The sequence below is a fragment of the Humulus lupulus genome, chromosome X (assembly GCF_963169125.1).
Source record: "Humulus lupulus chromosome X, drHumLupu1.1, whole genome shotgun sequence".
Lineage (NCBI taxonomy): Eukaryota > Viridiplantae > Streptophyta > Magnoliopsida > Rosales > Cannabaceae > Humulus > Humulus lupulus.
The window spans coordinates 151,783,482-151,797,076 of record NC_084802.1 but is presented as its reverse complement, the minus strand read 5'-3'; the positions used below and the strand labels follow the sequence as shown (position 1 = coordinate 151,797,076).

The 13,595-nt window shown below is 32.5% G+C and overlaps 1 protein-coding gene across 1 annotated transcript; it reads left to right on the top strand.

Annotated features, from left to right (window-relative positions):
• Nucleotides 1-1,096: 1,096 nt before the first annotated feature.
• LOC133806373 (uncharacterized) lies at nucleotides 1,097-3,311 on the top strand. The gene is made up of 6 exons (XM_062244483.1): nucleotides 1,097-1,230; nucleotides 1,533-1,738; nucleotides 1,827-2,053; nucleotides 2,308-2,407; nucleotides 2,917-3,084; nucleotides 3,241-3,311. Exons 1-6 carry the CDS (start codon nucleotides 1,097-1,099, stop codon nucleotides 3,309-3,311), a joined length of 906 nt encoding a protein of 301 aa, XP_062100467.1.
• Nucleotides 3,312-13,595: the final 10,284 nt, after the last annotated feature.

Genomic DNA, 13,595 nt, shown 5'->3' with positions numbered 1-13,595 from the left:
ATCCCATGTACCAAACACTTATTTTAATGAAAATTATTCGTTCACAACAAAAAATCTTTTAAACCTAACCTATTTGTGTCATTAGATTCACGTTTTTATCTAAACAGCTTGATTAGAAAGTTTTGTACTATTTCAAACACACTGTGTAACGGTCTTGGTTATCCAGGGCATTACAGTATCCCTTTATGTAACTAAAATTTTTTCACAAAAATCCTCACCTATTATCTCACTCTCTCATCTCTTCCCTTCTATACACACAACCCTAAACCATTTGGTATATTTTGGAAGCTAGGAAACACTACACAAGGCAAGAACACATAAGGTAAAAGTCTAGACTTTTGCTTTGACAAAGTTGTTAAGTTTGGTTAGTTTAATCTTTTAGTTACACTTTGTTAAGTTTGCTAAGTTGTTCACCTTAGTCCTTGGTACTATGTTCTGTACACCTTGGTGCATATATACCATTTTTTCTTTGTAACAAGTTTATGGTTCTGGTGAACGTGTTCCTAAGGATCTTTGGGAGAAGGTTTCGTCAAGACTCACTTCGAGAGGAAGAGACCACTCACTATTCTTTGAAGGGAGTTCAAGAGAATTAGCGTTTCAACAAAATTAGATTCGTAAAGAAAAGTACCACAAGATAGTGGCAATAGCTTCAGAGGGAGTCTTAATTTTTTTAAGTCAATGCTTGTGTACAATTTTGTTCTTGACTGATTGATTTATTCTCTATGTGTGGCTCCGTGGATGTAGGTTATCTGAAAGAATTTCTGAACCACGTAAAAATTCTCGTGTGTTGATTTTTACCTGTTTTTATGTTTCTGTTGTAACAGTTGCATAAGCAGTGTTAAAAAAATTGAAATCTGTCAAAACAACTTAATCAGTATTCTGCATTTAATTAAGTTGTTTATTTTAAATCACTTGGTAATATTAAAATTCGAAATTTTATTTAGTATCAGAGTAGGTCACTAAACTCTTAGTGAGATCTTGTATTTTTTTTTCCGTTGGCTTTGTGCCTTGTCAAATGTCTTTCTTTACATAAGGTGGTTCAATAACAGGTCCTCCCTTGTTGAAAGACTCTAATTATCCTTATAGGAAAGTTAGAATGAAAGCTTTCATCAAATCATTGGATAAAAAGGCATGGAGATCAATCTTAAGAGGTTGGACACCACCTACTGAATCTGATCATCTCACAAAGGTAAAATCTGAAATCAACTGGATTGATGCTGAAGATAAATTGTCTATTTATAATAACAAAGTCGTGCATGCTATCTTTAATGGTGTTGGTGAAGGATATATAAAATTAATTTCTTCATGTGAGTCCGCCAAAGAGGCTTGGAAAATTCTTCAAACTCAATTTGAAGAACTGCTAATGTCAAACGCTCAAGGCTTGTAATGTTAACTACAAGGTTTCAAAATCTTAGAATGACTGAAACTGAGTCTCTCACTGATTTCTATGAAAGATTATCTGATAATGCCAATGAATATTTTGCCTTGGGTGAAAAATTGGAAAATAGTGTGTTAGTTTGAAAAATTGTTAGAATTCTTCCTGACAAGTTTCAAACTAAGCTCACTGCTATTGAGGAGCCAAATAATCTTGACACAATGAAAGTAGTGGAGTTGATGGGTTCACTACGAACTTTTGAACTAAATCAACAAATCCGTCAAAAGGAAAAATTGAATGCTCTCAAAGAGAAATCAATTGCTTTCAAATCATCAAAGGAGAAAGACTTAGATGAAAATGATGGTGAAGATAAGATGGCTTTATTAAAAAAAAAATTCAAAAGTACATTAAAAAAATTGGAAACAAGAACTTACATTCAAATCTTCCAAAGGTGATTACTTCTCTAAACATTCTGATAATAGCAATAAAAGAGGTGTGAAATGTAGGGAATGTGAAGGATTTGGTCATATTCAATATGAATGTGCCAATACACTGAAGAAGAACGAAAAGGTAATGACAACTACTTGGAGTGATCAGAACTCTGAAAGTAGCGATGAAGAAGATAACTCAAACCTTGTTGTAACTACTGTTGTTTCTGGATTAACTTTAAATTCACAGGTTTAAAAATGCCTTGTTTGCCTGAACAACACAATTCAAGAAGAAAATTATAAATGTGAATCCAACGAATCTGATCTGGATGAGGATTCTTTGAAAGAGTCGTACAAATACATGTACGATCAGTGGTTAAAAGTATGTTCTGATAATCGCTTAATGACAAGCAAAAACAAATCTTTACAAAAAAGAAATGATGAACTTGAAAATACTATAAAGAATCTTGAGAATAAAGTTATTGCTAAAAACTTTGAAATTAGCAATTATCAAATGAAATTGATCACATGGTCAAAGGTATAAAAATGCTTCACCCAAATTCTAGGATTTTGGATGATGTAATTGATGCAGGTCCAAAAACAGGTAACTTTTCTAGATTAGGATCTGATGGGTCCAATTCAAAAGGCAAAACTATTTTTGTAAAATATGGAATTTTTTCTGGCTCAACCACAAACGTTTCTGCAGGAACATCTCCATTGAATGATGCTACAAAAGTACAGTCTATTCCATGAGCTGTTACATAGACCGAAGTTCTCGGAAAGAATAAAAGTTGCCATTTTGTTCCCATTTGTCATTTCTGTGGAGTAAAAGGGCACATTCAGTCTAGATGTTTTACTATGATGATTTTTTTCAAAAATAATTATCTCAATCCTTATAGTAAAACAAAAGAAATTGTGAAAAAACCAACAAAAAAGGTTTGGATAGAGAAAAAGATAAATTGTCATGCTGCATTTACTTGTCATAAAACCTATGCATCTAATTCTTGGTATTTTGATAGTGGATGCTCCAGACACATGACAGGTGATATAATATACTCACTAATTTCAAATCATTGAAATATGGTGTTGTAACTTTTGGTGATGGTATGGCAGGAAATATTGTTAGAAAAGGTACCATAAATCTTGATGGGTTACCGAAATTGAGAAATGTTTTTCTTGTAGAAGGACTTAAGGCTAAGTTTATTAGCATAAGTCAAATTCGTGACAAAGGCTTCACAGTAAATCTTTATCGTGATGATTGCAATGATGTTGATCAAAATGGTATGAGTGTTTTGAAAGGATATAGATCCACTGATACTTGTTATACACTCTAAACAACACTCACAGGTCATTCGGCCATAAGTAATACAACAGACTTATGGCACGAAAAACTGGGACATATGAATTTCAAAAGTTTGAAAAAGATTTCAAGTGCAGGTTTAGTTTGTGGGTTACCCAAATTGGGTAAAGAATCTGCAGGTAAATGTGAATCGAGCCAGTTGGATTGAAAAATTCGCACAAAAGTGTCACCTGAATTAATACTACAAAAGTTCTTGAACTTTTGCATATGGATCTTATGGGTCCAATTCGTGTTGAAAGTATTAATGGAAAAATGTACATCTCTGTTTGTGTTGATGATTTTTCTCGCTTTACTTGGGTTGATTTCTTAAGAGAAAAATCAAATATCTTTGATGCCTTTAAAACTCTTTGCATGAAATTAAGAGTTGAAAAGGATTGCAATATAGGTATGATGTTAGGGTTTTGTGCCCTAATTAAAACTCAATTTATTTGTAATCTCATTTATTATCAATAAAAGAATAGAAATCATTTTTTGACTTGGTCAATCACTTTTCTCACATGTTTTATTTTCAAGATTATTTGTTAAATATAAACTTCTATTAAATCCCGAGAATATAACTAATCGTATTTATAGTGACGTAAGCACAGTGGAATATAAATATGATTATATTTTCAAAATAAGTTATTCCTAAGATCAGTCAGTGCATAGGATTTACACTGACTTGCCAATCTACGATATGATCTACTTACACATTATAGTGTTATGTTCTTTCCAGAACATTAGCAAAGTAGATAAGATCAAATGTATTTGTTACATCGGACAGGACCGATATTGACAATTGATAGGATAAGTAAACATACCGTTATTATCTATTCTAGTCATATCATATAGTTGACCATAGGTCAATTCAATGTCAATTCTGAGTGATTAGTATTCTAACTAATTATATTATTTGGGTTCTTTGACTTGTTCGTTACCAGCTTACCCTACTGAGTAACCCATACTTACATCTTGGGAACTCGGTAGTCTAATTGAGTGGGAGTGTTAATCATAGATATGAACATCTATAGCTTCTGATGAAGAAGTGAAACAATGGTTTCCTTTTAGTTTGGTTCAAGGTGCTAAATGACAGAGATCTCATTTCAGTAATTAATATTAGTTTACTAAAATATCATTTACAAGAAACTAAGTGTTTTAAGGATAAAATACAATGAGGGGTAAAACGGTATTTTAGTCCCATCTCATTGTAGACCGTCTATAGAGGATTGAGTGACAATTATGGTTGTAACAATGGATAATTAATAGTGTATCTATATTTGTTATAGAGCATTCTATGAATTCAAGAGTACGATTCCGAGTCTTTAATGGAGTCACAAGGAATTAATAAGTTAGTAAATTTATTTGTTAGATTGATGATAAATTTTTGGAGTTTGATTTGATAGGCCCATGGTCCCCACTATACCTAGGATAAAATCATATAGATAGTCTCAATTTATTGATTTAATTATCAATTAGAATTATCAAAGTTGACCAAGTCAATTTGGATAGTTTCATAGAGTTATGTAATTTATAGAAGAAAAGATAAATTAGTGCAGATTTATTAATTAAGATAAATTTGTATCTAAATTAATAAATAAGTTTACATCAATGTTCAAATTAAAAATAATTAATTTTATAAATTATTTAAATAATTAAATCAATAGAAAAGAATACAGGCTTTGATTTTAAGTCCAACAGGCTTATAATCAAATGAGAAATTTCACGTGCCTAAAGCCCATGATAATTTCGAGCTAGGGCTGATTATTGGCTATTATTTTATTAATTTTTTTAATTAAATAAATGACCTAAATGAGTCTATAAAAGGAATGTTAAGTGAGAGTTGAAATCAGATGATAGACATTGGTTTTCTGATAGGTTTTAGATTCTTTATAAACATAAGTCCTTTTCTAAGACTCAATTTTTCTCTTCTATTCTTCTTCTCTCTGTATCTATCTCATGTGTTGAGAATTTCCCACTCTAGCGTAGGTGATTCTAAGGATACTTTGGAAGACTATGAAGAAAATTGAAGATCGGTTCAGTTTCTTGGTAATACTCTGCGATAGAATGGATACTTGGGTTAGGGAAACTATTGGAAGGACTCTATTATTCCGTTGCGTATAATGTAAATATTCTTATCATTATTTCTCTTTTAATTCTATTTTATAAGTATGTTTTAGGTTATCTCATATTAATTTGTTTAATATTAGATCTACATGAAAATAAATAAAGATCATGTATAAGTTTTCCTAACAACTGGTATTAGAGTCGTTGGTAATCTTTATTTTCATGCATGAACATGTTAAAAATTGAGTTATTTGATGTGTTTGAATAATTGGATGGATTTTCATGTTTTTATGAAGCACATTGATTTTATGTGATTGTTAGTAATTTTTAGGTTATTTTGTTGTGTTTTCTATGCCATTAATTTTTATATATGTTTTATTTTGTGTAAAACATGATAAAAATTAATTAGAAAGCGTTTTTGGTTTGAAAAAATGAACAAAAAAAATTTCCAAAAAATTTTGGCCTGTCTACCCATTCGTGCGCACGCCCGCACGTGTCACCCAGCACCACCAGCCACCGCGCGCGCATCACCTGCGCACCACCCGCACGATGAACAGTACTCTCTGATGTTTTTTTAAAAAAAATAAAATTGTGAACATTAATTATTTATAATCAAAGCCAAAAATACAAATTTGTTTTATCATTTTAAAATATTTTTTAAAATAAGATATTTTTGTTGGTTGACATTTAAATAATTAGATATTTTTACAATGATTTAAATTCAAATTTAAAAATAGACTAACAACATAATTTTAAATATTTTAATATATTAAAATATTAAAATTAAGATATCAATATTTAAGATAGATTCTTTTAAATACTTGTTATTTGAAAATATAAATATTTGTTTATTCTATAGTTTTTTAATATTTACATTATTTGAAATTTGAAATTTGTTAGCTAGATATTTTCATGGATATTTGAATTTGTTTAACTGTTTTAAGATATTTTAGGATTGTTATAATTATTAATATTTTATTTTTGTAAATTGTTAAAATATTAGCTTATTGTTGTAACAACACAAGATATTTTTTAAAAATATATAAGATATTGATTTTAAAATATACAATTGGTTAAATTTTGAAAAATATCATTTTTTTCAACCAATTAAAAAAAAATTAAATAGGATTTAAATTAACTTTTGTTAATTGTTGATAAATCCTATTTAAATTAAATTGATATTTTTTTTTCAAATTAACATAAACCAAGTTTTAAATTAACTATTGTTAATTGTTGATTAATTTCTTTAAATTGACTTGTTTTTTGTAAAAATTTAATTAATTCAATTTTTTTGTTAAATTCTAGAAAATTAATTGTGGTATTTTTGCATAAATTCATAGACTTGTTCATATAGTAACATTATTAGGCCCATCCAGTTATAACATGTCTGTTTGCACTATATGTGGTATTTTTGCAATTAGGCTTAAATGGATATAGTGGCCCATATGTTTGTTAGATATATGGAATTCGCCAAATAAAATAATCATAAGATGATAGGTTTTATTTAGGCCCATTAGAAAATGTAAAGTTTAAATTTATCTCTTGTGGGTGGTTCCACTTGTGAAGGCCCATTTGCTTTGCATGACTATAGTGGGCCTAATCAATTAATAACAATTAATAAAATGAATGTTTAAATTCCTGTCTTTTGGACCTTGTATGGAAGTTTGGGGACCTTAGTAGTGGGAACAACATACTAAACCCAGTCCTCCTCCATACAAGCCCAATTGTTAAGGCCCATTTACCTGAGTTAGAGTTAATTGTATAGGTTCATTATATTAGTTAAACCTAAATATTGGTTAGCAACAAATTAATTCTAAAATAATTGAATTTGTTTCAATGTGACACTTTAGAATTAATAGGAAATTATAGGACTTTGGTTTTAAAAAATTATTTTTTTCAATCTTTTGGAGAACCATAGTCATTAATTTTCTAACAATAAATAATAAAAATGATATTTTTAATTTTATAATGAGCTTATTTTAAGAATTATATTCGATCTCCACCGTTGGTTTAACAAAGACAATAGCTTAATGGGGCCTCAAGACGCTTTGATTCAACCCCTACAGAAGGTGTTCATTAGTTATTTTGACAAGGTTAGATTTCGAAGGATAGATAATTATAGGTCAAATTCTACTAGACTCACCCCTACGGTGACTACTAGGACTAAATTGATTGATTATCGAAACCGTGGGTCTAGCTCATAAAATAAGAGATTTTTTTTTCTTATTTTGATCGAATAGTAGGTTGTTAATAATGGTGTCCATTATTAATTAAGTTTACAACTTTATTTAACTAGTGGTGTTTTTAACTCTCGCTAACCGAGACAAGGATATCATAGATTGGTTAAATACCTAATGAAATAGAGATATGATTATTTTGGTATTTTTTTCTCTTATCTTACATATTTTTTTTATATATGTTGTGTTATTTCTTGAAATTTGTGTGAATAGGAGTTTTATTGAGCAAAAGTGGTTGATTTCTATTTTATTGATAATGTACTTTTAAGTGTGGCTGTGTCTACTCCCATCGTTTCTCATCTTTCGATGGACAAACTCACTGGAGAAAACTTCCTTAAATGGAAGCAAAACATCAACATTGTGCTGATTGGTGACGACACCAAGTTCGTCATGACTGAGGAATCCCGAGAAGTTCCAGCTGAAGGAGTTACCAAGTCGGTGAGGGATATGTATGAGCATTGGCAGGCAACTAACAACAGGGCACGATACTACATGTTGACAATATGGTCAACACTCTCAAGCCAAAGATGGAGAATGTTGAGATGGACTACAAAATCATGGATCAGCTCCAAGACATGTTTGGTGCCAAGTCAGCGTAGACTCGTTTTGAGGCCACCAAGAAATATGCCAATGCTCGGATGGAACCTTCTCAAAATGTCTGCGATCATCTGATCAAAATGACAAACTACTTTCAAGAAGCTGAACTACATGGAGGAACAATAGATGGGGAAACTCAAGTTGGCTTAATCCTCAACAATCTCTCTCTAGCTTTCCTGTCGTTCACCACCAACTATGTGTTGAATAAACTCAACTACGGTCTGACGCAGATCTTGAATGAGCTTTAGAATTTTGATTCTATCATGAGTGGACAAAGTAAGGGAGGAGAAAAGAAGACAACTACTACTACTACTACTGATCCAGCTAAGGCTAAAGCTAACCAAGCTTCGTCTTCGAAAGCTGGAAACAAGAGGAAAGGTTGACAAAACAACAACCCCAAGCCTGCGAAGGTTGCAAAGATGAGTGCACAACCAAATGCATAGATGCCTTAGGGGAAGAACAAGAAAAAAAAAAAAGGTAAAGGTAAGTGTTTTCACTGAAAAGAGAAGGGGCATTGGAAATAGGATTGCCCCAAGTTTCTAGTAGCTAAAAACAAAGGTAATGATTATAGTTCATTTATCTTGGAAACATTTGATTTAGAGAATGATGAATCTGTTTGTATTATTGATTTTGGATCTACTAACCAAGTTTGCAACTCCATACAACTTCTTGAATCATGGGAGGAAGTGAATGAAGGCAGCCTAAAGCTTAGAGTTGGGAACAGAGCGTTCATTGCGGTCCAAGCTAGAGGAAGAGCTCGTCTGAAGTTCAGAAATAAATTTTTAATTTTAAAAGATGTATTTTTTATTCCGAATATTAGTAGAAATTAATTTCAGTTTCCATGTTGCAATTAGAACAATTTGTTATGACTTTCACAAGTTCTAATAAATCTATTTCCTTCAATGGATCACAGTTGTGTATTGCATTTTTGGAAAACAAGCTTTATTTTCTGCGACCTAATGAACCCCCCACTATTAACAATGATTTATTCAAAGTAGCTAAACCTAGGACCAATAAATGTCAAAAGACCAATAACCATAATATGACATATTTATGGCACTTGAGACTAGGTCACATTTACTATGATAGGATTCAAAGACTTACAAAGGACATGCCTTTGAGGGAACTCACCTTAGGTGAATTACCTATCTGTTAATCTTGTCTAGAAGGCAAATTGACCAAGAGTCCATTCTCTACAAAGGGTGATAGGCTCAAAGAACCACTTGGACTTGTGCATTCAGATGTTTATGGAATTTTGAATGTACAAGCCACGGGTGGTTTTGAGTATTTTGTCACTGTCGATTACGCTAGATACTCGTGTCTTTACCTAATGCATAGGAAATCAGAAAAACATTTTGAAAGTTTCAGGAATTTCTAGCAATGGCTCAGAACCAATTAGGTAAAACGTTAAAGATCTTGCGATCTAATAGGGGTGGATAATATTTGGATATGCAGTTCCAAGATCATTTAACTGAACTTGGGATTTTATCACAACTTACTACCCCAGGTACTCCGCAACAAAATGGTGTAGCAGAACACCGGAACAAAACTTTATTGGAAATGGTTAGATTCATGCTTAGTTACTCAACTCTACGAACTTCGTTCTGGGGACATGCAATTGAAACTGCGAACGACATTCTCAATGTCATGCCATCTAAATCTATCCCCAAAACACCTTCAGAACGCTGGAATGGTCATCAACCTAGTTTATGCCATTATAGAATCTAGGGGTATCCTGCCCACGTCCTGAGGAAAATGGAAGGAAAGCTAGAACCGCGAACAGAAGTTTGCATGTTTTTTGGCTATCCTAAAGGTACTCGTGTTGGACTTATCTATAGTCATTCAGAAAAGAAAGTGTTTATTTCTATCAATGCTACTTTTCTGGAAAATGACTATGTCCAAAACTGTAAACCACGCAACAAAGTAGTTTTAGAGGAGATGATTAAAGAGTTGACTCCAACCAATGTTCCACCGTCATCAACGTGAGTTGATGATGAAATTCCCACTCTTCCTGTCCAACCGACGTAAGTCAATTTAAATGAAGAAAGTGCCACTGTTCCTGAGCAAACAATCACGAAGCCTCGTCGTAGTGGGAGGGTTTCTAGGCACCCAGTTCACTATGGTTTGGATGGTGAAACCAATATGGGTTTTGGTGACACTAGTGATGATGATTTGTTGTCTTTCAAACAGGCAATGGCAAGCCTGGAAAAGGAACTATGACTCGAAGCCATGAAATAAGAAATGGAGTCCATGTACTTAATTTCCGTCTGGGATCTTGTGGAAGCACCTAGTGATTTAGGGCCAGTGGGTGCATGTGGATCTACAAGAAGAAATGAGGTGTTAATGGAAATATCAAGACTTACAAAGCTTGTATAGTGGCAAAGGGTTATACCCAAAGAGAAGGCGTGGACTTTGAGGAAACTTTTAGTCCAGTAGCCATGCTCAAATCCATTCGTATCCTCCTATCCATAGCAGCCGCTATCGACTATGAGATCTAGCAATTGGACATCAAGACAGCTTTTCTTAATGGAAAGCTTGACAAAGTCATTTATATAGATCAGCTAGAAGGATTTAAAGTAGCTGGACAAGAAGGAAAAGTTTGCAAGTTGAATAGGTCCATCTATTGACTTAAGCAAGGTTCTCCTTCCTGGAATCTTAGGTTTGATGAAATAATCAAAACCTATAGCTTTGAACAAAATATTGATGAGCCTTGTGTTTACCAACTGAAGGCAAATCAAACAGTGGTATTTCTGGTTCTTTATGTAGATGATATCTTACTCATTGGAAACAATGTTAAGAAATTGTGAGATGTGAAGAATTGGTTGAGCACTCGATTCCAGATGAAGGATTTGGGTGAAGCAAGTTATGTTCTAGATATCCAGATCATTAGGGATAGAAAGAACATATTCTTAGCTCTTTCTCAAGCAGCTTACATAGATAAAGTGCTTGAACGATTCTCAATGAAAAATTCCATGAAAGGACGTTTACCGTCCCACCATGGAATTCATCTTTCAAAAATGTAGTCTCCCCAGACTCCTGAAGAGGAAGATGCAATGAGAAAATTTCCTTACGCATCTGCAGTTAGAAGTGTGATGTATGTTATGTTGTGTACTAGACCAGATATCTGCTATGCAATGGGAGTAGGGAGCATGTATCAATCAAACCCACGACTGGAGCACTGTATTGCAGTTAAGCATATCTTGAAGTATTTAAGGCGGACTAGGGATTATATGTTAGTCTACAAGGGTGGTGTTCTGAACCCTGTAGGCTACACCGATTCAGATTTTTAGACTAATGTCGATGACAGGAAGTCTACTTCAGGAATGGTGTTTAGTCTTTGGGGTGGAGCTGTGATATGGAGAAGCGTAAAGAAGTTCGCAATCTTAGATTCCACCATGGAGGCTGAGTACATAGTCGCGTTAGAAGCAGCTAAGGAAATATTTTAGCTAAAGAAGTTCTATTCGGATCTTGGATTTATTCCAGAAATGGATAAACCACTTGTGTTATTTTGAGACAATACAAGAGGGATAGCCAACTCGAGAGAACCTCGTAGTCACAAGAGGAGTAAGCATATAGAAAGGAAGTATCACATAATTCGAGAATATGTGGCCAGGGAAGATGTGAAGGTTATGAAGATTGCATCTGAAGGAAATCTTGCAGATCCGTTTACAAAGACACTACCAGAACCTACATTTGATAAGAATTTCAAAAGAAATGGTATTAGTAGAATTAAGGTATTAGTTTCAATTAGTGCAAGTGGGAGTTTGTTAGGGTCTTATTCCCTAATTAAAACCGAATTTCTTGTAATCTTATTATTATCAATAGAAGAATAGAAATCATTTTTGGACTTTGTCAATCACTTTGCTCACATGTTCTATTTTCATGATTATTTGCTTAATATAAACTTCTATTAAATCTCGAGTATATAGCTTATCGTATTTATAGTGACGTAATCATAGTGGAATATAAATATGATTATATGTTCAAAATATGTTAGTCCTAAGATTAGTCAGTGCACAAGATTTACACTGACTTGCCAATCTACGATATGATCTACTTACACATTGTAATGTTATGTTCTTTCTAGAACATTAGCAAAGTAGATAAGATCGGATGTATTTGTTACATCAGACAGGACCGATATTGACAGTTGGTAGGATAAGTAAACATACTGTATAGTTGACCATAGGTCAATTCAATCTCAATTCTGAGTGATTAGTATTCTAACTTATGTTATTATTTGAGTTCTTTGACTTGTTCGTTAAGAACTTACCCTACGGACTAGCCCATACTTACATCTTGGGAACTCGGTAGTATAATTGAGAGGAAGTGTTAATCATAGATACGAACATCTATAGCTTCTGGTGAAGAGGTGAAACGATGGTTTCCTTTTAGTTTGGTTCAAGGTGCTAAATGATAGAGATCTCACTTTAGTAATTAATATTAGTTTACTGGAATATCATTTACAAGGAACTAAGTGTTTTAAGGATAAAATACAATGAGGGGTAAAACGGTATTTTAGTCCCATCTCATTGTAGACCGTCTATAAAGGATTGAGTGACAATTATGGTTGTAATAATGGATAATTAATAGTGTATCTATATTTGTTATAGAGACTTCTATGAATTCAAGAGTGCAATTTCGAGTCTTTAGTGGAGTCACGAGGAATTAATATGTTAGTAAATTTATTTGTTAGATTTATGATAACTTATTGGAGTTTGATTTCATAGGCCCATGGTCCCCACTGTACCTAGAATAAAATCATCTAGATAGTCTCAATTTATTGATTTTATTATCAATTAGAATTATCAAAGTTGACCAGGTTAATTTTGGATAGTTTCACAGAGTTATGTAATTTAGAGAAGAAAAGAGAAATCAGTGCAGATTTATTAATTAAGATAAATTTGTATCTAAATTAATAAATAAGTTTAAATCAATGTTCAAATTATAAATAATTAATTTGATAAATTATTTAATTAATTAAATCGGTAGAAAATAATACAGGCTTTGATTTTAAGTCCAACGGGCTTATAACCAAATGGGAAATTTCACGGGCCTAAAGCCCGTGATAATTTTGACCTAGGGCTGATTATTGGCTATTATTTTATTGATTTTTAATTAAATAAATCTCCTAAATTAGTCTATAAAAGGAATGTTAAGTGAGAGTTGAAATCAGATGACAGACACTGGTTTTTTGATAGGTTTTAGATTCTTTCTAAACATAAGTCCTTTTCTAAGCCTCAATTTTTCTCTTCTATTCTTCTTCTCTCTGTATCTATCTCATGTGTTGAGAATTACCCACTCTAGTCTAGGTGATTCTAAGGATAGTTTGGAAGACTGTGAAGAAAATTGAAGATCAGTTCTGTTTCTTGGTAATACTCAGGGACAGAAAGGATACAAGGGTTAGAGAAATTGAAGGAATGACTCTATTATTCTGATGCGTATAATGTAATTACTCTTATCATTATATCTTTTTGAATTCGATTTTAGAAATATGTTCTAGCTTATCTCATATTAATTTGTTTCATATTAGATCTACATGAAAATAAATAAAG